This window comes from Sinocyclocheilus anshuiensis, unplaced genomic scaffold (assembly GCF_001515605.1).
Source record: "Sinocyclocheilus anshuiensis isolate Anshui unplaced genomic scaffold, SAMN03320099.WGS_v1.1 scaffold438, whole genome shotgun sequence".
In the NCBI taxonomy this organism is placed as follows: Eukaryota; Metazoa; Chordata; class Actinopteri; order Cypriniformes; family Cyprinidae; genus Sinocyclocheilus; species Sinocyclocheilus anshuiensis.
In genome coordinates this window covers 1,957,030-1,984,140 of record NW_015546118.1, presented here as the reverse complement: position 1 = coordinate 1,984,140, position 27,111 = coordinate 1,957,030, and the positions used below count along the sequence as shown (strand labels likewise).

Here is a 27,111-nt window from a genome sequence, read left to right as displayed (position 1 = left end):
TTGTGATTGGCGAACAGCTTAGATGGTGTTTCAGTACTGCCCCGCCCCTTGCCAAAGCAGCAAGTTCCGTCTGCTTTAAGGATGGCAAGGATGGCGTCAATATTGCCATATCAATTTGAGCCGGATTCAGACCCAGAGAATATTGATCGCGCAGAACGCGCAGACCTTTGCACGCACGGATATTGCAAGACATATTACAGTGGCAACGTTATTGTTTTTTTTGGCTAAATCACGTTTTAGATAGGATGTCAACAACCGCTTAAAAATAATTGCATTTACTATGTACAGATAAGTGCATATGTATTATTTTTATTGTTATTTAATTCTAACATTATAACATGAATTGCAGTGAAACTGTTATACAGTTGAATTTATTTATACCATAGTCCAGTGTTTCCCAGGCGGCATATATATGCAAACTCATTCTCTGCCAGCAGGAGGCACTGTTGGAGTGGTAGAGATCAAGGTTTCCCCGGTAACGGCTGTACACAAAGCAGCGCTCCGCTAAAAAAAAACACTGCTTTATCAGACATTACATGCAAGATTAAATGAAAATGACATCCAATTTTTCTACAGTGATATAAAAACACCCGCACTCAATGTATGGGAAACACTGTATAATTGAAGTGTAAATTCTGCAGATTACATCATTGTCCAGTATTGTACTGTCAGCAATTTATTATAAAAACGTTTTCATAATTGTAACATGCATATTTACATACATAATTATTCAGGTGCATGTGTAATAATTTGCGAAAACTTGAGGCTACAGCAGAACTTCTTCTTCGTTGTCATCTTGTCTGATGCACTCAACCAAGTGTTCTAAGTAACGACGACCTCACCCCTCCCCACCCCAACCAATCGAATTTCCGTAGGGGGAAATTATTTTAATGATATTCTAATTTTGTGATATGTGATATCACAAAACCCGGAAAACAAACGCTGTAGTCCAAACGAGCCGTTCGTTGTAGTTCTTGAAAAGGGATTTTTTAAAAACGAAACATCTCCCTTTGGAGTGGACTTTGAGATTTGTAACTTTCTTTTTTATGCCCAAACATAAACACTACACACTGACTAAAATTCAAAAAGTGAAAAAGCATAATAGGACCCCTTTAATGCTTGTGTTTATACCAGCCTCTCCGTGGCACGTTCCAGAAGCGACTCTCCACGCTGCTTTGCTAAAGATACACGCCTACTGTATGTCTCCTTCGATTAAAAATAATGGCTAGTGCGGTGGCTTTGATATATGTAAACCTACCAACATCCGTTGTCATGACTTCATGCGAGAGTAAAAAATTACGCTTTAGTTGCATAACATCGGTTAGGCTATTGGAAACTCCATCATTTTGCAATAGTTTTTTTAATCGACATTTATACAGTAAATATTGCAAACGTTTTGTGCAAATCTGTAATGGAAATGCAGCTAATGCCTGCACTCTATTGGTCAAACTACTTTTCACTCATTACCTTCAGCAACTATGGAAAAAAAAAGGCAAACAAAGCCAAAACCCAGACATTTTAGGTAATTTAGAAATCCCAACCAACTAAGGCATGTCCAGAAAAAGAGGTTTTATAGGCACCCTAAACATAGTATAGATCATAAAATACAAACCTTTATGTCCAAAATGCAGAAAAATGGATGAAGTGTAAAATTTCAGCTGCAAAGCAACACTGGCTAAAAAGGGAAAGTGACTGTTTTGTCAACTAGCCTGAAACTCTAATACTTTTTTATTGCTTTTGTTGTAAGGCACACACATACATGCGAACACAATACATGTCTGGTACACCTCTGCTCACCCAGTAATAAATGCGATCATGTTCCAGCACAAATTCCAATTGATATTTTCACGCTGACAAATTGTAAGCAACTCAACGTAAACAACAGCCTCCCTATATACTCAAAAGAGCCCTAATCACTATGGTGACAGTCCAGCCTAAATCATTAACAACCAATCAGAGGTCTGTTTTGGTGGGATAAAGCATTGGAGGTTGTCATAGCTACAGTCTGGTGCTTGAAATGATAAGGACAAGTGGATGGAGGGAGAATAGAGCAAGAACATTGGGAACTGATTGAATAATTTGGCTTCGATTGTTGTTTTTGCTGATGCATGTGTGTTTCATTGAAACACCTACAGACACGCTCATAAAACACAAAAGCTGGCAGTTTTGATTTTTTGCTTACTGCCAGGTGAATACATCTGTTCTCTCTCCTTTCTTCATCCTTCCTCCCACTTCTTTTAATCTGTGCTCCTCTTCCTGTCCACCTTCACTTCTTACGCCTGCAATATAACAAAGAGTGAAAAATTTAAGGGGGTCTGAATACTTTCCGTACCCACTGTACATTGCATCGCCCCCCGTGCCTGCAATGCTGCACTGACTTGAACCCGCAGCTATCAGTATGCAAGTGAATGAGTTCAAAACCTTGTTGAATCTCTCCATGGTCAAAAGAACTTCAATAATTGTAGGGCTGTTTAACCTCTAGCCACTTTCGAGTCTATTACAATCCATTATATACAATGCGCACACACACATTTCAGACTGTACAATATTTCAGTATCTTACCTCATCTATTGAACCGTTCTCCACTCTGAATCGCCCAGCTCTCTGTATGGCCCCGTCTGCATCACTGGAGATGAGCTGAGGAGAAAGACAAGATATGCCATGAATCTGAGACCACCTGCGTCATGTGGAAGACATTACAGAGTACAGCTAAACAATAGGGTCCAAAAGTCTAGTAAAATGCATTTCTCTAAATTATTATTGCTAATTATAGTATCAGCATAAAAATTTGAGAAACTGTCCTGGAATTGTACTTTTTTAAATATCTCATTCTAATATGCTTACTAGTGTTCATAAGTTTGGGGTCAGTAAGATTTTGTTTTATTTTTTATTATCTTTTTTTTTTCAGCAAGGATGCATTACACTGATCAAAGTAAAGACAGTAAAGACTTTTACATCTGTTACAAAAGATTTCTATTACAAATAAATGCTGTTCTTTTGTATCAGTGTTTTCACAAAAATATTAAGCAGCATAACTGTTTTCTATATTGATAATAATAAGAAATGTTTATCAGTATATTACACTGATTTCTGAAGGATAATTTGACACTGAAGGCGAGAGTAATGAATGCTGAAAAGTCAGCTTTGCCATCACAGGGATAAATTACTATAAATTACATTTTTAAATATATTAAAATAAAAAGGAAACAAAAAAAAAACAATATTACTATATATTTTTTTATTAAATAAATACAGCATTGGTGAGACATCTTTCAAAAACTTAAAAAAAAAAAAAAATCCCAACCAACACGATCTACCAAGAGCAGTGCAAACTGGTGTAGAGCTGAAAATCGGGTGTAATCTACTAAAAACAGAGGCACAAGATGGGTTAAGACATACTTTTCTGGTGTGTTAAATAATGGACAAATATTAGTAAATTTACAACCTCGAACCTTAGTAAATAACCTTCCTAAATATTCCTCTTCCATAAATTTTGCACTCGGATATGCATAAGGTTAGCTGCAAAAATTACTGTCCACACCTTTCATTACTAATGTTTCACTGTTTCTTTATTTTTTAATGCCAAACAATGGTTTGCACTGATGCAAACTCTTTTAAAATCTGGCTGTAGCGTCTGGACCAATCAGACACACAATTTTTCATTTGATCATGCAGATTTATGCTACAAGCTCTTTGTAGAGTTGTACAGTAAGAAAGTTATTTCCCTTAACCAGGAAATTAACGTTCTTAGAATTGACAAGACAGTTGACCCTGAGAGGTCAAGTAAATATCTACAGCGGATCTAAATATTTATAATTAATTATAACTAGTTATGATTAATTATTCATATTTCCCCATGAGCTGATTCGCTACAGGCCCATGATGTTTTATTTGATCATAAACTGACATAAAACAAACAAAAAAAAACACACAACTTCTTAAACCACTGGCTGATGTGTAGTGCTAGAATAATCCACTTATTCCATTTTCGCTTAAAATAAATGTCATTCCCTGCTTTGTTTGATTTAATTAGCCATCTCAAACATTTTGACACTGATAACTGCATCTATTGTGCACATAGTTTCTTTACGTTTTTCAAAATCCTAAAATTAAAATGGATTTTTAATAACTTTTTTTTGGTGAACTTCTGGGCCCCACTGCCTTTCTCTCTCACTCTCTTTTTCACCCTCTTTGGATGAATCTCTTTATTAAACTGTCTTCAGTTCTTATTTTTAAACAAATGGTTAAGCCACAATCTAAGAGGTCTGAGCATAGTTGCCAAGTTCGCGTATTATACGCGACTTTGGGCTTCTTTTTTTTGTAAAGTTGCGTGAAAAAATCCCAGGTCTTTAGTAGTCCTATACTAATACTAAGAGTAAATATGGTTCGAATAGCCTATATTTTAGTAGGCTATAAATATGTGGCTATGTTACAGCTCCCCTTTGAAGCTCTTGTGTTTTTCTCCTTTTCCATCTCTCCAATCCTATTCTGCACACAGGTGATTGGAGATGAGTTTTGTTCCCATTTTTGTTGCAGTTTGCTGATTTTTTGTAAAATAGCTTCTGTTTTTGCTTTTCAGATAAAAGAGTGGTTTCAGTTTAATATGTTGCAGGCTCATTTATTGGTAATAAATAATTGATAATAAATAATATTGATGATAATAAATCATAAAAAAATTGGGCTTGTTTTTGAAGCAGTGGTTGCTTATTTGTCTTGCGAGAATTGGCAACAGTGGGTCTGAGAGTGCTGTAGAGGTGCTCATAAAAAGACACAAGAAAGACAAGGCAGCATATAGCTAGTCTGCTCAACACAGATACACACAGATGACTTTGTTTAGATGAAAACCCTTCAATATGAATGCAAAAGCAGCTGCACACACAATCACAGGCTAATTACAGCCAAGTGATCCCTGTGTGTCTGATCTGTGTGCAGCATTGATCACTTCTGTGCACACTCACTCACTCACACACACGTCTGTTTGTTTTAGCACGTATTTGTAAGAGAAGTAGTCTCAGTGAAAGTCTATCTGCACAGATATTGTGTGTGTGTGTATGTGGGACAATCACTTGAACCTGACACGATGTAATCTGGTCTTTGCAGTGAAATTGCAACATCCCCCCAGATGGAACAATGCTGGTTGCTAGGCAACAGAACACAGAACCTCTCCCATTTCCTTTTTCTTCAGTCACCTTGTTTTCCTCCTCACATTTCTCCCACCTTTCTTCTCCACCTGTTGGCCTGCCTCCCTCTATTTTTCTTCCCTCTTCTCTGTATCTGGCAGACCAAACTGCTAAAAACAGACTGCAGCTAGAGAGAGACTGGCTGTAAGAGTGTGAGATTGTTGTTGTATGTATTTGAGTGTGTGTGTGTGTGTGTGTGTGTGTGTGGCAGATGGTGTGCCTTGGCCTCAGAATGCCAAAAGTCCAGGCAGAACATTCTAGATAGACTCTTGCATTCACACTAATGACTTAATAAGTACTCATTTGGTGTCCTAGTTGAGATAAATCAAGACCAAAGTGGACCAAAGTTGTTCTTTATATTAGTGTATGCTAAGTTGGTATTGGGTGGGTATTGTGGTTAACACTGACATTGTGTAGGGGTCATGAACTTTTTTTATTTTGTACTGTTCTCTGAGGTCCACTTATAATGTTATCAAGATTTATACATCAAAAAGCATCATTTAGAAGTAATAGGCAACTTAAAGCCTGTGCTAATTTACATTAAGTGTACGCTGACTGCAAAAGTGGTAGGTAAATCATTAAAAAGGTTTCGTGGATAAATTTCTTCATGTTCAAAAATGGATGCAGGGGATCAAAACCCTTGAGACAACTTGATATTTGCTCATGACACATGCCTGTGATACACAACATCCCCTCAAATGGACTTACACACCCCAGGAATCTACTTTAAGCACACAGAGACACAATTACGTGTCTCATAAGATTTTTTTATTTTGCCCAGTGACATATTGTGGTGCTATTAAGGTGTTTTGATAAATGCCATCCGGTTAATGATAGTAGGATAATAACAGGACAGTCTACCAAACTCAAGCAAAAGTTCAACACACACACACACCCCAATATCAGAGAAGCATGAGAGAGAGTACAAGAAAGAGAGAGAGCACAAGATAATCAATGCTATTGTGACTGCGATGTAACATTGATCTTTTTTAGAGAGCTTATATATGTGTTCTCATGCCTCACACAATAGAGTGAGAGAGACAGATGAGATGAGGAAAGAATATGGAGAGAGACACAAATGGAAAAAGCAAAGCATTTGAATCTGAGAGAAAAACAAAAGAAAACATTTCCATAATCTAAATCAGTCCACACTGTGGAATGGAGCTTTGAATGAACTGTGAAACACAGAACAGGTTTATACAATGAGACCATCAAACAAAGGCCTGCAATTACCATACATTTATCACAAGAGTCTTTTCAGTTTTTGGAAGGGGCAGGAAATTAATCACTGCAAGTTTTGTGCTATTTTCACTAAAGTAGCAAGATGAATACATCTTCATGAATACATGAATACACATTTGTGCGACTTAATTTAATTGGAAACAGATTAAAATGAAAAGTATAAACCCAGTTTGCCGAACCTGAGTTGGAATATTAACCTAGACTCATTGGAAAAACATGCATCTTCCTACATTTTTGGATAACTTCAAAACCGAACCTATTAACTGCAGAGCAATGCTTAGGCAGTATCATTACTTTGTAGGTTCTTATGTGAGCCTCGCTAACTGTCTCTAGCACTGAGCATAGTCAGGTCTCCTCTCGTTTTAGAGGGTCGTTATGCTGAGACCTCCACTCTTAAGAGCTCCTTATGCTGAGACCTCCACTCTTAAGAGCCCCTCAACTATGGTTGAGTGTTGTTAGGCTTTCTCTCGTTTAAGAGAGTCATTCTGCTGAAGCCTCCACTTTGTGGCTAGCGTCTCATTCCCTGTTCTCAGGGAACCATGGTTACATGCGTAACTTGAGACGTTTCCAGCTGAAATGTCTCAATGGACATTTCATTTCTGAATTGCCACAATATACATTACAAGAAACAATATAATTTCACTTTGAAAGTGTCATGAAAACAATTATGTAATAATTAAGAAGCAATTACGTAATATTTACCCGGCACATTTTTGCAATGAGCCTGTGTTGAGGAATACTTTTATGAAGTATTATATTAAAAGACAGACATGCAGCTATGGATAAATGCCAGAGGAGCTGCTTCATGTGCCCTTTTGGTGAGTGGAGGATCTTTAATTTTAAAGTTTAAGGGGCACAGGTTGTAGCAGTGACATCAAACAAGTGACATTTTGTGCGATTGTATTTTTCTGTGTGTTCTGTGTGTGTGTGTGTTTGTGAGAGACAGAAAGACCTATATGATGGCAGATCTCACTCTTATGTCTTTCTCCAAAACTGTATAAAACACACACAACCAGAATACCAGTGTAGGGGAGTAACTAACTAAAATGCATTGGGCGATGGTTCATATAAATGAACCAATCTACTATGTTTTGACATGGTTATATAAATTAGGGTGTTTTTGATTTATTTAGAATAAATTTACCTGTTAAGATTTGATGCTGTCACCGTCACCCTAATTAAGTTTGTTCATTCATGAATGATTAAACTATGCGATATACAGTAAATTAGTAAATTAAATTAATTAAAATAGTAAATAGTAAATTCCAAATCTTCTATACTTATCTTGCGGGATCTGTCCGCTGTTTTTGACACGGTTAACCACCAGATCCTCCTGTCAACCCTATTGGCAAAGGGCATCTCAGGAACCGCACTCCAGTGGTTTGAGTCTTCTCAGCTAGGTCCTTCAAGGTATCTTGGAGAGGTGAGGTGTCCAAGTCGCAACATCTACTGTAACTACTGGGGTGCCTCAGGGCTCAGTTCTTGGACCACTTTTCTTCTCTGTCTACATGGCATCACTAGGTTCTGTCATTCAGAAATATGGCTTTTCATATCACTGCTATGCTGATGACACTCAACTCTACCTGTCATTCCATTCTGATGATCTGACGATAGCTGCTCGCATCTCAGCTTGTCTAACAGACATTTCTTGCTGGATGAAGGACCATCACCTTCAACTCAACCTTGCCAAGACAGAACTGCTTGTGGTTCCATCAAACCCATTGTTTCACAATTTCACCATCCAGTTAGGCACATCAACCATAACTCCTTCAAAAACAGCCAGAAACCTTGGAGTTATGATTGATGATCAGCTGACTTTTTAGACCACATTGCTAAAACTACCCGGTCATGCAGATTTGCTTAATTCAACATCAAGAAGATCAGGGGTCTCATTTATAATACTCTCCGTAGATTTCATCTTAAAAGTTTACGTAGGCACAAAAGCTAGATTTTGCGTACGCTCAAAAGTTTTCAGATTTATAAAACCATGTGTACGCCAGAACCTGCGCAAAAATCCTTTTATAAATCTAAATATATATAAATATAAAGATTGTGCGTACGTGCATCTCCACCCCGACTCCTCCCCGAAATCACCATATATGGAGCTTACAACGCCTAGTTTTACTATGCATAACTTCATCTGCATATAATTTCTATGCATATTCCTATCAATGTGACACAATGTTTAACACCGTCAAAGGTACAAGACATTAAGGAAATATGAGATACGTCTAAATTCATATAATTTTGGTTTAACTTCTGCGTAATGATTTTATGTAATTTCATTGCTTATCTCCATTAATGAGAGTGGAATATTTAATGTAAATGTATATGATGAAATTAAAACAGTTTAAAATCGTTGTTTACTTCATTACTTTTCTTTCTCCAGGAAAAAAAGTCTGTACGCATGGGTCAGAGTTTGCGTGCAGGTGCGCAAATTTTCCCATCAAGTTTGTTTTTTATAAATCCCACCTTTTGCGTAGGAAGTGGCGTACGCCTCTTTCAGGGCAGGTTTTGTGCGTACACAATAGTTATAAATGAGGCCCCAGGACCTTTCTTTCGGAACATGCTTCAAAACTCATTGTTCAAGCGCTTGTTCGGTCCAGGCTGGACTATTGCAAAGCTCTCTTGGCAGGTCTTCCAGCCAGTTCTATAAAACCTTTACAATTAATCCCGAACGCGGCAGCAAGATTAATTTTTAATGACCCGAAAAGAATGCACATCACACCTCTGTTTATCAATTTGCACTGGCTACCAGTAACTGCTCGCATAACATTCAAGGCATTAATGTTTGCCTACAAAACCACCACTGGCTCTGCACCCCTTTACCTAAATTAATTACTTCAGACTTATGCACCCTCTAGAAGCTTGCATTCTGCAAGTGAACGTTGTTTTATTGTGCCATCTCAAAGAGGCACAAAATTACTTTCACAGACTTTTAAATGAAATGTTCCTTGGTTACAAGTTCCTTGGTCCAATTAGGTGGAATTACCTGCCCAACTCAATACGAGCAGCTGAGTCCTTAGCCATCTTCAAGAATTGGCTAAAAACACATATCTTCCATCTTTATTTGACCCTCTAACTCTAGCACTCTCTATTCTAATTCTATTCTTAATAAAATAAAAAACGTGCCCCTTTTAGACTTGCATTTACTAACTGCTTGTTTTCATTAAAGAAATAACACTAGCTTCTCTATTCTTTTTGTATTCTATGTATTTGTTTTCTTTTTATTTATTATACAATTAACAAAAAGCAAAAAAAAAGTCCTTTAACATTAGCTTGCTCTATTCTTTTTCTATTCTATCTGTTTTCTTTTTATTTATTATATAATAAAAAAAACCTTGATACGTGTACTGCGTTAGGCTAACTGAGACTTGTTATAGCACTTGCATATTGCTCTTTTGTTGATTTTAATTGCTTCCATTGTCCTCATTTGTAAGTCGCTTTGGATAAAAGCGTCTGCTAAATGACTAAATGTAAATGTAAATTATATTGTAAGATAGTTGTTTTTTTATTTACTTAAGTTACCTAAGTGCCATGGTTCTGGGGCCTTATGTATAAAACTTTACGTAGATTTCATCCTAAATGTGTGCGTACGCACAAAAGCTAGATTTTGCGTACGTACAAAAGTTTTCAGATTTATAAAGCCATGCGTACGCAAGAACCTGCGAATTCCCTTTGTAATACCCAGTCAGCGGAAGATTGTGCGTGCATGACAACGTCATCTGCATATCATTTCCATGCATATTTCCATCCACGTGACACCATGTTTAACACAGTTAAGGGTAGCCTACAACACGTTAGGAAAATATGAGATAAGGACTATAAATGCGTTTTGAGACATCACTATTCTAATTAATGCAATTTGCCTAAAAGGTAAACATATATTTTAGAATGTTTATAGCCTAGATTTTTATGGAAGGAGATAGGCCTTTTTTTTTTTTGCAGTGTAGGCTAGCTGTCTGACTCACTGCGTCAATAACAAAAAATTTTGAAAATAAAACGCGCATATCTTACGGTTTCTTTCGAATTCTATCTTTTAAATATGGTGTCTGTCACAATATTGAGAAGAGCACGAAAGGGGTTATCATTAGGCTACTGTCTGTGCGCGACACCTGTGTGAACAGAGGTTATACTGTCATCGGACCTTTTCAAACCAGCCAATGGACTGTTTGATCAACGAGCGCATCCTTGTGTCTGTTGTTACCATCTGTATTCCAAAGATGGTAGAGGGCCACAGCCCTGCAGAGTTTAGCTCCAACCCTAATTAAACACACCTGATCCAGCTAATCACGTCCTTCAGGCTAATTTGAAAACTACATGCTTTGTGTGTTGGAGCAGGGTTGGAACTAAACTCTGCAGGGCTGCGGCCCTCCAGGAACTGAGTTTGACAGCCTTGGTCTAGACTCTAGAGTGTCCGTACGGTGTGCACATATTTACGCCTAGTTTATTTTTTATAAATCCCGATATGTGCGTGGAAAATTGCTTATGCACATTTCCATGCCCATTTTGTGCGTACGCAACGTTTATACATCAGGCCCCTGGACTTGTGTTCCTGATCTCCTGTGTTTTGTTCCTTTGACCTAGTTTTCCTGAGTTGCCCTGATTAGTTCATTCGGTTACACCTGTGTTTAATAATTATCTCGTTTGTCTCCTATTATTTAAGCCCTGTGTTTTGCCCTTGCTCCTTAGTTCCGGTATTGATGTTGATTTGTGCTAATCTTTTGCGTTTCACCTGCCTGTGGATTTATTAAAGGACTATCTTGTTTATTTCTATTCCTGCATTGTGTGCTTTCCATAGCTACACGTGACAGAATACCAGAACTCCAAAGTTAAGAGTTTTGCGGCGTTTTTCCCCCCTTGCCTTTTGTTTTTTTTCCCACTATGGACCGGCCTGCAGGTTTGCTTGGAGCAGCAGGACCGTCCGTTGGAGGACCACACCAGGGACTTTATTGATCTGACGTGCCTTACTCACTCCCCGGACCGCTCGCTCTGTGTTTTCTACATCACCAGCCTGAGTGAGCAGTGTAAGGCATGCCTGACAGCGGACGGTCCAAAGGAGAATTTCGCCGCATTTGTGGAGTGGGTGCTGGAGAGTAATGGACTATATTTCTCCGTCTGCCCCGCTGAGGAAAGCCCCACTTTCCGCCCTCTCCAGCCCCACTACCAAACCAGAGATCAGCCAGCCGTCATCCCGCTGCACGGATCAATTGTCTGAGCCCACTGCAGATGGAGAGCCTGAGCCCGCCGCGACACGTGAGCCAGCGTGCTTCTCTGCTGGTTCCGTCCAGCCCTGAATCTCCTGCGTCTCCGCTGGTTCCGCCCAGCTCTTGCTCTCCTGTGTTCCCTCCCAGCCTCCCTCTCCCGCCTCATCTTCTAAAACCAGCCAGTTGCTCAGCCCTATCTCCGCTGGTGCCTGTCAGTCCCTCAGCTCACCCTCAGTCATCCCGTCTCTGCCTCCAGTCTCCGAGTCCTGGGATCCACCTCGGTCCTTCGACCCATCGGTACTTACATACCCTAAAAGTTACCTCCGTTTTTGGAACCAAAAACTTTTGATCCACTTCAAATGTTGACTACTGTACATTTACATATTTATGTACCTTATAAAAATATGCTGCAATTGTTATTTTGGTATACTAAACTGGTATACTTAAAGTCTGCTAAATTGGAACAACCAATTTTGTACTTAATGCACTTTAATTGTGCAAAAGTAGAGCTGAAGTCCAACTAAAGATATAATGAAGAATATTTGATTGTGCTAAAGTAGAACTACTGCAAGTATAGGCTCACATCAGGTTCACACTTTAAATATCTTGCATTTAAAGAACAATATTATTCAAAGATCATACAATCCTCATCAATAGTGACATTAATACACATTTTAGTGTACTCCAAATAAATTTTAAATATAATTTTTATATCAGTAAGTCTTGAGCGATATGTCAGTAAATATGTTAAAAGATTTGAACTACACTTATATGAAATGTATTTGAAATATATTACTTTTTACTAGGGTATTATAATTAGCTTCTAACCTGACAAGCTAGTTTCAAAGTAGCCAACACTGTCTGCATAATACACACACATGAACTTGTCCACTAAAGCTGAATGAACATTTATTTGCAGAATGAGAGGAGAAAAAGCAGAGAGGAGGGAGAAGGAGAAATGATATAACAAGTTTTAGTTATATTTAACAAAACGAAGGATTTCCCTCAATAACACACACCCACACATACTGTAAATGAACAAATCATATTGACTAGATTTATATAAGTGTGCTGTTCTTTCCCACGCCAGGCATTTCTCACCAGAACTACACACAAAGTTTTTGACAAGTGGTCTGAACTCTCAGATAACTTTCAGACAATCTGTAAGCAAATAAATAAATAAATGTCTACAACATTGCTTAATTGTGTCCCATCCCATGTCCCATCTTTTGAACAGTCTTGTGAAAGTGACCCACCCACAGTATTGGACGCAGTGAGTGTGAGTCACTCTTGATGCTTCATATGATAGAGCTGCAGGCAACATGTTCCACTGAGCCCAACATGCTAATTTTACACACCACAGTCACTCTGCAGCCAACCCTCCCTCTGCTCAGCATATGTGTGTGGGGTTCGAAGGTGTTTGGACCTGGTTAGAATCAAATAATTATAATAAGAGCAATAAGTCAGAGGCAGAAGACGCATACTAGGAGATGTGTATGTGTCATCATGCAGCATTATTAGAAATTTTAAAGGGAAAACTAACGACATTATTAACTGTCTTGATATTTACTTTGAAAGCTGACGGTCATGATTATGGTAAGGGGCGTTACATTTCCGATGCATGCTTGTGGTGTTCGGCCAATCACAATGCACTGGGTCAGCTGGCCAATCAGAGCAGACTGCGCTTGTCAAAGGAGGGGGCTTTGTTGAAAACGACGCGTTTGAGAGAGGCGGGGCATAGAGGACCTACAATAACGTACAGTATTTGAAAAATAATGTGTTTTTTGAACATTAAAGCATGTCAACATATTCTGTTACACCAAATACACAAAATAATGATCTTTAAAATAGCATCATATGACCCCTTTAATATAGCCAGATGGAGGCCCTCACGACAATATACATATTTAAGTCTCCACTCAACTGTGTCATTATATTGGTTTCAAATCCAGTTAATTCAAACAGTAACCTCTCAAATTCGGGAGTCATCTTCAAGAGCTATTTGTATTTATAAGAAAGAAATAGTATCAGAAAACACACTTATATTTATAAACTACTAAACGGCACAGTACCTGGAGTGGATGTGGAGATCCAACTCTTCCTATATTTATATTAACTGCATTTATATTTATTTATGCAAAGCAAAAGTAGCAGGTATCCACAGCCAAAAGTGCTTGTTGAAAACGGAAGTATTTTTTTGAACACCAGATATATTGCAAAAGTAATTTTTGTATACCAGAACATAGTGGCTGTGTCTGAAACATAAAAGCTCATTTTAAATTTGATTTACCTACATTTTTGCGAAACTCTAAGTATCTATACATTCAATTCACTCTAGTTTGCAGCTGAGAGGCAGCACACTAAAGCCAGTAAAATGGCAATAACTTATATCCATTTCCAAAATAATTATAATTACAGGGGCAGACTATTTATTAATTAATAAAGACTTATTTTTGTGCAGTTCCTTGCACAATACTAATCGCTAATAAAAATAGTGCATGATTTGTAAACTATACATTTTACCATTAGTTTATGTTAGTTTACTGCATTGTAAACTTGCTCAGTTACTCACCTGGTACAGCACTGCATTTGTGATGCAGAGCACTAAGGTATGAGTGCTGTGAAACCCAAGTCACGATAAAAGAGCTCAAAGACTTGTGGAAGCAAGCTTATGGTGTGGTAGCAAGTGAGTTTTTATCTCACACTTGCTTTTTTAACACTAATGGTTGGGATTTGGATATGGTTTAGTGTTGGTGGTACATTATTTTCAAATGTGATTAACCTCATAGCACCGTTCAACCAACATAACCAACAACCAACATAATAAAATGTTACCAGATTCATTTTTATCTGTTTCGGATAAAATTAACACACTTTTATCACTATTTAGGCGATATTTCGATATGTGATTGGGGGCCACTGAATAGAATCAGAATTAATTTACTTCTTTCAATTGCTCCATCAGGTGCCATTAACTAATATTAACTACTATTAAAGAAATAGTATCAGAAATCACACTTATATTTATAAACTACTAAACAGCACAGTACCTGCAGGTAAATGTGGAGATCCAACTCTGCCTATATTTATATTAATTGTATTCATATTTATTTATGCAGAGCAAAAGTAACAGGAATCCACAGCCAAAAGTGCTTGTTGAAAACGAAAGTATTAAAGGGGTCATATGATGCGATTTCAAACGAAGCGTTTGAGAGAGGCAGGGCATAGAGGACCTACAATAATGTACAGTATTTGAAAAATAATGTGTTTTTTGAACATTAAAGCATGTCAACATATTCTGTTATACCAAATACACAAAATAATGATCTTTAAAAAAGCATCATATGACCCCTTTAAAGTATTTTTGTACACCAGAACATAGTGGCTGTGTCTGAAACATAAAGGCTCATTGGAAAAACGTGCCTCTACCTAAATTTCTGCGAAAATCAAAGTACCTATACATTCAATTCACTCTAAAAAAACATATTCTTAAAGTATTTATACATGTCCATTTAAAAAGCTGTAAGAAAGACTAACAATCAACCAGAGCCCAAGAAGGGGAAAATCCTCATGAAACCTTTTCTTTAAATCGTTACAAAAGTAAGGGTGCTTTCATACTAGTACTTTTGGTGCTAGTTGACGTCAGAAATATAATGGTGAGAGACTGAGACAGAGAATTTGAACGATGAATATTGAGGACATTTGAGGCATTGAAGAGCACATGCAAAAATGTGTCTGGTTGGAGAAAAAGTGATGAAATGAAAGGGGGACAATTAAGCATTGTTCTGTGTCACTCACTCCATATCAGATTTCTCTTCCTCAAGATTTCTCCAACACGTCTTCAGCCTGTGTATCGGTGGGCACAGTGGGTCAGCTGTGTTCTCTCAATCTTTGATGTCATCAGCTTTCACATATTGCAGCTGAGTAAGTACAGCTGAGTCCTGTCATAGACTTCAGTGATGCTGCTCTGATGATGACAAAGCATTTTCATCTGCTCTCTTTGAAACACTCCATCTCATGCTCCTTTATATACTTTATATCCTGACCAGGCTCGATGCAACAAGCGATAAAAGGTACCTCTTCTATGTTAATCCCATTTTTATCCTAACAAGTCTTGATATTAGCGACACTATATTTTATCAACCAGTTTTATTTTATTCCTGCTGTGTCCCACCAGGTAGCTCCATCCAGAATTTCACTAAACCAAAACCTTGCTCTGCAATGTACAGTAAATAATGAAACAAACATAAGAGCTGAGAGATTGATTGTAGAATTTTAGAAACATTGGATATTGACAAATTTAACAAAAACTATAAAAAAGCACGCTGTCTGGTGAAGCATAACTGAAATCATGAAAACAAGGTATGTGCCTTTATTTTTATGCTCTTCAGCTATGCAGTATGTTGTGAGTGTGACAGAACCAAGTATTTAAGAGAACGGATTCACATACTCTTCTGATTGTACAGCATTTTCACTATTGATGAGAACAGAAAAACTGCTTGTTGCTGGAATCAGGGCCGTAACCACCATATACCAATTAGAGGGAACAATATTTAGGTGCTGCCAGTGTTCTGAAAGCACTTGTAAATGTCAAATTGATTGAAATGGCCAATCACATCAAAGACTGGCTTTTCTGTTCACAGAAGCCAAGTGCAAATTCCAGCACAACGCTTTGTTTTTAACAATAAAAGAGTGTGAAGTAGCTTAACATTTAATATTTGACATGTTTTACGGAGAAAAAACAATATGACCGACAGTAATAACCAGTGATGCAAGCCGAAATTTCAGTGCATCTCTAATTATTGGCGACATTAGAAATGGATATTATATAATAGCTGCTTTTTTGAACATTTTAGCAATTTAAAAATATTTTTTTACACGGCACCCCTGCTCTCGACAGACACTGTTGGGAAACACTGTTCTAAATAATGCCGCCAGTGGGGCTTGAGGAAGTGACGTCGCCTGCGTCTGCGCAGTGCGACCTGATGCAGCCCCTGAAGTGAGACACAGGAAACAGAAATACTGCAAAATAATAATAATAACGCGACTAAACGAGACGAAATAACGTTATAACATTTCGTTTCGTCTCGTTTTGGTCAACGAAAATGAAGAGACATTTTAGCATAGTTTTTATTTTGTAAACCACATTTAGTCTCGTTTTTATTCGTCAACAATATTGCATTATACATTTAATTATAGTCATCGTCACATGATCAGCATTTACGTTGCGTCTCGTCTCGTTTTCGTCACGTGATAAAGATTCGTTGACGACGATATTTAGTCATAATTTTCGTTGACGAAAGCAACACTAGATCCAAGCTATTTACGCTGTTTGGAATTAGGCTATATCATTTATGTAATTCATGCAATATAATTTGTAATGGTCACACTTTATTTTAAGGTCCAATTATCGCTATTAACAAACAATTTAACTATGCCTCAATAAACTCCTAATTTGCTGCTTATTAATAGTTAGTAAGGTAAGTGTTAAGTTTAGGTATTGGCAGGATTAGGGATGTAGAATATGGTCGTGCAGAATATGTGCTTAATAAGTACTAATAAACAGCCATGTTAATAACAGGCATGCTAATAAGCAACTAGTTAATATTGAGAATTGGTTCCTGTACTAAAGTGTTACATTTGTAATTGAATGTGAGCATACATATTTTAAAATAAAAATATTATTTATAAATAAAAATGTCCATTACATTTGTAACACCACCTAACCGACCCCTGATTCCCTGGTTGGAATCATATCTTTTTAGTATCTCATTAAATATGTTAATTAAGTAGTCAACCTTTGGCATTAAAGTACCTGCATCCATATATGCCTACTTATCTATAAAGTATGCAAAAAACAGCAGTAGTAAATCAGTAGTATGTCAATAGAGAAGTCAACAACTGCAGAACATTCTGCTTTCCAACAAAGATACTGCATTGGCTGTTGATCTGTGATCAGGTCTAATGTTTTCTATGATTATAGGTTATGGAATCAGTTTTTAGATGATGTCTAGCCACTTCTAGAAATGGTTCAGCATATAATAGCTTCTAAACAACAGTCATGTTTACATTAGGTCATCATGCAGTAATGAGAGGATGGAGCACTTGGGAAGTTTTTAACCCAAAAACCTCACATAGACACACATGCATTACATTCTTCAGCACTTAAATACACACTTTGCACTTAGAGGTCATAAAATCACCTACAAGAGGATCCCTAATGCACTTATATAAACCGACTGAACCATACAGCTAGTCAGCCATGCATGTAGAAATGACATCTAAAACATCAAGAGCATACACCTTTCTTATTCATTTGGTCCAGCCTATGAAAAATATGTCCCTATAACCATGCACTATTATTCGAAGTCTGTGGATGACTGTCTACTTTTTGTATGTTTGATCAGTGTAATTGTATAATAATGTAATGAAGGTGGTCAATACTGCTATTTTCCCATCATGATGATTACACTATTAAACGCTAAATTCACAAAGTGTAAATGTAAAATTATGCAACCACTGGCATGAAAACCGCAACAGAATCAATTAGTAGTATAATATAAGAATTGATATAACAGAAAAACAGACAGATACATACAGAAATCCATAATAAGAGATACACATTCTGGAATAATGAATGTAATTAAGCACAGCAAGAGAGAAACGGTACAAGCATATTTCATAGTAACCGCAGCCTGGTTTAAAAAGAGCAATGCAGATAAAAAAAAAAACTAGCATATGGAAAAATAAAGACATGCAACATAAAAGTAAATGTGGCTTGCATGCTACATGTTTTTTTAAAATGAACTAGATATTTCTTGTTTTAAATTTACAATGGATATAAGAGAGGGGTAAGCAATCAGATGGCCATTGCCACAAAATATTGATTTGCGTAGAAATTATTTTATTATGTGAGAAGAAAGAGAATGTGGAGTGTCCAGGATTGACCTTTCCATGTTTATTTTTCTGGTAAAGACTTTATGAATAATGATGTAAATTATTCTGTATATGGATGCTTAAAAAATAACTAAATTCATGGACATGAAATTGATTTGAAATATTGATTTGAGATTCTTTGTAGAAACTGTAGAGAAACAAAGCACAATCATAGAGAGGTCAGTTATACTGAGTTTCCCTGGACAACGGTCATTATTCAGAAATATCAGACTGCTGAATGCCACGATTGACCAGTCAGAATCAAGCATCCCAGAGCACCATGTAGGTACTCTTATGCAAAAGGCAATTACAAGATTACATTGATTTTTGTTCTTCTATGCTATTCATGTACAATTTTTTAATCTCTCAAAACAAATTATTATGCTGATAATATCATTTGTAATCAAAATACATTCATTTTCATTATTGGTCTCAGACTTTTGGATGCCACGGTAGCTTTAGATACCTAAGAACAATGGCACATGGAGTAACAAATGCCCTTCACACATGCAGTCATATACACACATTTATATTCTCCATCTGTCGTGTATGATAATGCATGTGGTTTTGTGACATGGTACTATCTGACACAAGGTCACCCATTTCTTTCTCCCAACAAACCTCCTGCATGTTTCACATAGGAAGTAGTATCTAGTGTGGTATTAAGCCACTTCCTCCGTGCAACAACTATCTGGGAGAGACAGACACCGCTGAAAGAAACACACCCACACCCACTCAATACAACACATGTGTTTGACCAGGCAAAACACTCTCAATCATATAAATGATGCTATTTTTGTGCCTGTTTAACCTACTGCTAGGGTGAGATGATGTTTAAATTAGCAATTTAATTACAAAGCCATACAAATCTCATCTGATAAAACAGACAGAACCACAGACATACAGTATATACAAAAATCAAACAGAAATATGTAGCTACTCCCTTCACAGAAGTGCACATGCAGAGAAAAATAGATTGGAAAGAAGAAGAAAAAGGATATGTAAATATATAAATACAAAGAAAAGCTAAAATATGCCAGTCCTCACCAGTTCAACTGATCCATAGTGTTTCCGGCTGAACTCTCCTCTCCGGCACCCAAGATCCTCTGACGCTGAGCTGCAAAACAGCATATAACCATTTAAATTCATTTCATAAAGGCACACAATAAGTTTTGCAATGCAAATCTTTTTATTGTCTTGGAATATTTGTATATTTTATGATTTTAAAACATTCGTATTGCTGATGTGATTTCCTATTGAGAAATTCTCTGACTTATCAACACATGTGAACACCTAGAGCATCTAGAGCATAAAGAAACGGTATTTTAGTTTCAATACCAGAAACCTGCATTCCAAAAAGTAGGAGCCCCTGTTCAGACGATTTGTGCTACCCGGTCAGATTGTATGTGGTACCTCCCATTAAAAAGATAGGTAGCACAAATTGATAGTGAAAAAATGCTACCTATCAGATTGTTCTACCAGCATCTTATTCATGTGGTTTGAGGCTTTTTTAAATGTCCATACCTACCCCTACCCTAAACCTACCCGTCCATACCTACCCTTGACCTAAACTTACCCTTAAAACAATGCAAATATATTTTAGGTAGTATGTTTCATCGGTACACCCTGCCAACTCAAATCCCTGTGATGTCATAGCCTGACACTTTCCGAGTGAAGTAGTTTCAGATTATTAGAGCGAGAACCACATGCTCAGTGACTCTAGACATCACACATCTTCCCAAAACCTCAAAGAGGATCTCTCTCATTAAAACCAATTCACAGGAAGACCGTAATGGCACTAAAGGTGTGTAATTTCTGTGCCGCTAGCATTGCCTAATAAAATAGCAAATGTTTCCAATAGGTTTCCCAAATATTCCCCATCAGAGCTCAACAATAAGGATGGATGACCCACTAGACGGAACTATCAACTTTCCCTATCAAGTCAATGCAGGTGCATTGCAAGCAACAAAAATGTTTACATGCCAGTGTTTTCCATCAAAAGTGTGAGCATCGATTTCACTGAGTGACTTTAAAGTTGTATAATTTCCAGCTATTATTGCGAATAAGAAATTTGATTTATTTGTAGCATAAACTAGTATAATCAATTATATAAAATATTTTTTTATTCTAACTACTTGAGCCCTTTCCTGTCTGCCATTGGCCGGGCGAACACATAGTCCCACCCTCAAACTGATGCCATTGGTTGAGCCAGTGTTGCTATGTCAGGATGAGATGCTCAAACCTAGAAAAGCATTGCCAACCTACAGTGTTTACTTTTCAGGGGCATCAACCTACGAATGGCTTACTTATAGTTGTCTCTGTATATTAAACTGGGATATGAAAAAAGTATTTCAACATTAATAAAAATAAAAACATCAATTTAATAATGCTGCTGTTTTAGTCAACTACTTGTGATTCTGGCTAACTTCTTTTTCATAATATTTGCTTTGTTGAAGACAACATCTCTTCTGACTGAGGTTTAAACAATTTATATGCTGAGCCACATGAGCGCTTACATTTATTATAGGCATTTCACTTCAAGTGCAATATAAATTGTGCTCGTGGACAAACACATTTCCTCTGTGTGAGGGCTATCATTAATGCAGCTAAGAATGTCTTTACTGACAACAGAAGAGATACTGCACATCATGCATATATATATCGCGGTCTAAGTTGCAGGCAGATTCTGCAGACTTTGTTTCCATTTTGTACATTTACAGATTTTTATGGATTTAAATATGGTAAAATGTGTTTAACGGTACTCTAATTTAAAGCTGAAAGTGTTATACAGGGTTCCCACTCTTTCATGAACACCAGATTCAAGGGCTTTCAAGGACTTTTTCAAGCACCATTTATGCTCCCCCATCTCCACCCCCAATCATTAGTGCCACTTGTTCGGTCTTTGACAGAACATATAAGACAATTTTTTAAATAGCGCCATAAACAAAATGTATTTCAAATTTAATTCAAGCACTTTCAAGGACCTATGTTTGTTTTCAAGTACTTTCCAGGCCTTGAATCCATATGTCTGAAATTCAAGTACTTTCAAGTACTTTCAAGAAGCGTGGGAACCCTGGTTATATAATAAGCCAAAATGTTTAATACATTTTAAGACAAAATGCACAAGTGATTCCTGCGAACAGGACAAGGAAGGGAAGGAGTGGCTCATCATTAGATGATTTACTGTGGCACGGGGCTGAAAGAAACCTGCTTCAAATTCAGAAACACTACCCTGGAGGAGAAAAAAATTAACAGCTGGACATAAAGACATCTTAAGATGCAAAACAGCTTATTGTTTCACTTGTATCTTCAAACAAACCTTTGATTTTTGCTCATGATTGAATGCTTCCATTGATATAATGAATCACTTCACAAAAATTTGATTATTTTTATGAAAAGAAATCCTATAATGATTATGATAGTAGTAGGTAGATGACTGTGTTTGCGATTATGATAATGATGACAGCAACAGCATTACATAATTAGCACAGCATTACCCTCTGGTAATACTGCGAAACCAAATATGGTCAAGTTTGTTCACAGTAATCACTCCTGTTATGCATCTGCGATAATAATTTTGTGATAATGATCTGGCATGATATCATGTTTCCAGTGATGCCTTAGACATTTGCAGACTTGCCACATGACCGAAGAAAAAGCTACAAGTGAAGCTGTCGCAGACAGTCTGATAACAAACGTCTAACAATGCAATCATTAAGAGCAAAATTGAACAAACACATACAAAGATAGTATGGGAGGGAAAGAAGGACATTTGAAAATCACTTATTTTAATTGAAAAATTAACTGGACCACTTCTCTTCTCTGTCTACATGGCATCACTAGGTTCTGTCATTCAGAAACATGGCTTTTCATATCACTGCTACGCTGATGACACTCAACTCTACCTCTCATTCCGTTCTGAATATCCAACGATAGCTGCTCGCATCTCCTTATGTGCCCTCTAGAAGCTTGCGTTCTGCAAGTGAACGTCGCTTTATTGTGCCATCCTAAAGAGGCACAAAATCACTTTATCAGACTTTTAAATTAAATGTTCCCTTCTGGTGGAATGACCTGCCCAACTCAATCCGAGCAGCTGAGTCCTTAGCCATCTTCAAGAATCGGCTAAAAACACATCTCTTCCATCTTTATTTGACCCTCTAACTCTAGCACTCTCTATTCTAATTCTATTCTTTATAAAAAAATAAAAAAAATAACTTGCCCCTTTTAGACTTGCACTCTATTTATTTACTAACTGCTTGTTTTCTTTAAAAAACTTGCTTCTCTAATCTTTTTGCATTCTATTTGTTTTCTTTTTATTTATTATACAATTATAATTCTGATTTTCTGATTTCTGATTAACAAAAGCAAAAAAGGCCTCTAACACTAGCTTTCTCTATACTTTATGTATTCTGTTTTTTTTTAATTTATTATATGATTTAAAAAAAATCATATAATACTTTTACTTGTACTGCATTAAGCTGAGACTTGTTATAGCACTTGCATATCATTGATCTTTTGTAGATTTTGATTGCTTCCATTGTCCTCATTTGTAAGTCGTTTTGGATAAAAGCGTCTGCTAAATGTCTAAATGTAAATATAATGTAATGTACATATTTATTTTTTACCTCAAATGCTACAGGTCAAGAGTTCGAAATGGCTTATGTGTTGCATTGTTGTGATGACACATGATCTGTCAAGTGGTATGTGTGTGGCTTTGTTTGTAAAAAATACTATTACTGTAAAAATGTGTGATATGCTTCTGTTGGGACACGTCAACAGGTGGATTTTTGTCCTGCACTCAATGGATGGATGGCTACATTATGTTGTCATGTAAATAATTGCTGAGTGACATCACGCACACCTCAAATTACAGCAGATTCGCTGCGGTGTTGAGGAAAACCTCCTATGATTGTGGATGCCTCACTGTCACAACACTTTACCATGACCACAAACCGTCTTAAAATGAACACCAAAACCACCTTTCTTTCATATTTTAATCAGAGAAAACATCATGTTTACTGTTTACTACGCCAGTCGCTACAGTGGAGCATGGATATCCACTCTACCGAGAGGTATTCGCATGAATAATTTACCGATTTTCCGTACTAGTATATCCCACTACTACACTGTGGGGAAGTCTAAAACATTTTGTCTAAGCAGAATTGTATCCTATAGGCTATACGTAAGACAAAGCAGCGGAGGTTTTCCCTTTCCCACATGAATTCAATCTACTTCAGATGCAAAGACGTGTGGACTCTACAACTATTGCTGCGGTGCTGAACGAAAAGAGCGCAGCTTCTTAAAGAGATAGTTCAGCCAAAAATGTATATTCTGTCAATTAAACACTCCCGTGTTGTTTTAGACTTCAGAACACAAAAAGAGATTTTAGACAAGCCACCACCGACTTTTATTGCATATTTCCATAAAATGAAACTGACTGGTGACTGAGACAGACATTCTGCTGTACATCTACTGACATAAACAAAGAAAGTCATACGGGGTTTGTATTGTAATAATATGAGGGTTGAGTAAATTATTACAATTTTCGTTTTTTTGGGGGGGAGGGGGGTTAAGTGTCCGTTTAAAATGACTAGACTAATTAAAACACACACACAGACACACGCAAACATTTATGAGAATTAAAATGTAAGCTTGGAATGCCAGTTTGTAAAAAATAAAGATGAAAGATTTATGCTTTAAGTGCTTATTTCCAATACCCGCATCCAATATGTTGATTGAACACTTCGGGGAGGGTGCAGCTTGTTGCACGTTCAAATGAGATGCAAGAGTCTATAACCCCTGATACTGCTGCAATATGACTGTGCCAGACTGAATATATGATCTCAATGTAAATGTCAATGTCTATAAAAAATATGAAGTAACTGAATGCTTTACCGTTGGTTGAAACTCAACAGTTTGTTCGCTGCGGGGTCTGCACCGCTCATGGCCCCATGCGATGTTATTCTCTCCCGCAGTCCAAGTTCTTCTGTCCCTCGCCTTTTTTCTTAGTCTTCTCTTTCAAAGAGACAGATCAGTAAGCGTAATTTTCCCTACAGCTGCTCGTGCTGCTGTATCCCTTCATTGCGTTGCCTCTAAGTATACTGGAAGCGCGTTTCTACCGGTCCCGTTCTTAATGCACCTGATGGTCGCAGTGGTGAGTTTCATATGGACACACAGGACACACCTCGCGCGTAACTGAACATTCAAGAAGCAGATTCTCGTAGACTGGAGTCCCCTTACGGCCGCGCGCCGTGCTCGTGACCGAGAGAGTCAGGTGGGGAGCTTGTTAACAGCAAATTCTCTATTATCTCTCTCTTTATGTGTGTCAGTGTTGCGTTGCCAAATCAATAGACCAATAGCAAAATGATAAAAGACGAGAAAATATTAAAGAATGAATGACACTAAATTAAACCTATAAAGCCAAATAACATAAAATGCAACATAACACAGTGCCAATTATAAGACGAATTATTCTTCCATTCTTCATATAGATATGTATATGTATGTATATGTAGCTATGTGTATGTAAGTGTATGTATATATATGTGTGTATATATATATATATATATATATATATATGTATAGGCGTATGTACAGTTGGGAAGGTTACTTTGTCATGAAGTGACTCAGAGCAGTTCTAGAAATTATGTTTATGTGTTCTTGTACTCATATATTGAGGTGGCAGAGGCTGAAAACAACACGAGCTTCAGTAGGCCTATGTGTAGTGAATGAAACCGCATGCTCTCTCTCTCTCGCATTGATTACTCTGATCTGATCCAAACCGTTTGGCGGAGGCGCTGAGAGTGCGCGAGCCGAAGCATTGCCAGTCACGACTAACCAATTCATGATTTAGACTGGATTCTACGAACCAGTCTGTGCATGTTTTCCGCATCGCGGACATTATAGGGCCGTATGTCTCAGAGTAGTCAGTGCAATTTGGGAAAGAAATCAATTAAATCTGTATGTGGATGTGTGTAAATATTCAAATGTAATAACCTTTGTAATCGTTAACATTTTCATAAGTAACTGTAATTTAATTACACATTTTTTCTTAGTAACTGTAACTGATTACAGTTACATTTATTTTGTAATTAAATTACGTAACGCCGTTACATGTAACTAGTTACTCCCCAACACTGCGTATGTATATATTGCACTGTTTTGCAGTGTACAAATATACAAGACCGGTCTCTCTCTCTCTCTCTCTCTCTTTCTCTCTCTCTCTGTCTTACACATACAGAAACACTCGGTGAAATATTTTAATTGGAATATTTAATTGCCTTTGCGGCAAAGTGATTTAAAGGGTGAAAGATTATTATGAATCGAGTGCATTCACTGAAATACTGAGCATCTTTTTATTACAACAGTTTCCTTCCATGTCTGTTCGTTTTGCTGTCAACATCATTTTTTAAGGCATTTACAGTCACTGCCTATGGTGCGTTGAACAGCGTGTAAAGCTACCCGAGATCATCATGCTGTAGAGCCAGACAGCTTCTCATTAAGACGCTCATTTACATTAGAAAGATTCAGGCTGGCATGATTTTTAATAATGTCACAACTGGTGACTGTGACTTACAGCTGCTTCATCATGGCAAAGGAATAACAGTCTTCACTAGTTCTGTATGCAAACGCATTACTTTATGAGGTGAGTCCATGCAAATGAGGATAACCGTAATTTCCACTGGAAAAGGCAGAGCATTAGCCATATGTGTTTGCATGCATGTGAAATGTGACTGTGTGCATGTTTTGACATCTGTCTTCAAGGACGCTGTGCACTTGGCATTCACACCATCCAGAAATGACAAGCATCCCTCTTCCTATGTATGCGGTTCTAGACAGTTTTTTTCCCCCTTATGATCTCATAACCTTAATTTTTCTTCCTGTTGCCCCAGGTCTACCCATAATCCTTCTGTCTAGCACAGAAGTGAGGGGTGCAATGAGGTCATTGTTCAGACAATAACCTTTTCTTCTCATTTAATCTCTTGACTCACCCTCACTGACTGATGATGTCACACACTCAGACACATCTCCATGCCTGCTCTGTTCATTACACACCTGCACCTGCAGAACATGTAACTCTTTAAATACTAGACAGTTTGTGAGACAGAGAGAAAATTAGATTATGAGAGTCTTGAGTATATTAAGTAATACGAGAATCCTGGGATATATAGTAGGAAGTGGGCGGAGACTTAATTCCAGACTGTTTAATGCTCTTCATCAGTATTCCTAGCAGAACAGCATGTTATCAGACAAACTGAGGCGTGCAGTAATAGACTCCACCACAAACGTAACATGAGCAGCGTGTATCTGGTATGTAAGTCCCTCCCTGATGACATCACAGGTAGTAATGGATCATTGAGAACAGGTAATGAATAATTTTGGAAACCTATATTGAGATTAAATTGAGATGTGTGATTAAAACATGTGTTTGAGGTTATAAAGATGATATTTTGAAAGAACTATTCCCAGTCAACACGTGAGATCATGCGATGATCACAGTGACATCACACGATCCTCATACTGTGATCCTCACGGTGTGAGTAGTA

The 27,111-nt window shown here is 37.3% G+C and overlaps 1 protein-coding gene across 5 annotated transcripts in view; it reads right to left on the bottom strand.

Annotated features, from left to right (window-relative positions):
* Window positions 1-27,111, bottom strand: part of LOC107700942 (GTPase-activating Rap/Ran-GAP domain-like protein 3) — a 65,902-nt gene that overhangs the window by 27,170 nt on the left and 11,621 nt on the right. For 4 of the 5 annotated variants that reach the window (XM_016502818.1, XM_016502819.1, XM_016502822.1 and 1 more), the window contains exons 2-3: window positions 19,613-19,682; window positions 2,563-2,637 (exon numbers count right to left, since the gene is read on the bottom strand). In XM_016502818.1, coding sequence (XP_016358304.1) covers window positions 2,563-2,637; window positions 19,613-19,682 — 145 coding nt within the window. Of the gene's footprint in view, window positions 1-2,562; window positions 2,638-19,612; window positions 19,683-24,460; window positions 24,802-27,111 lie in introns of those variants that run through there. The other variant, XM_016502820.1, reaches the window with a different exon arrangement.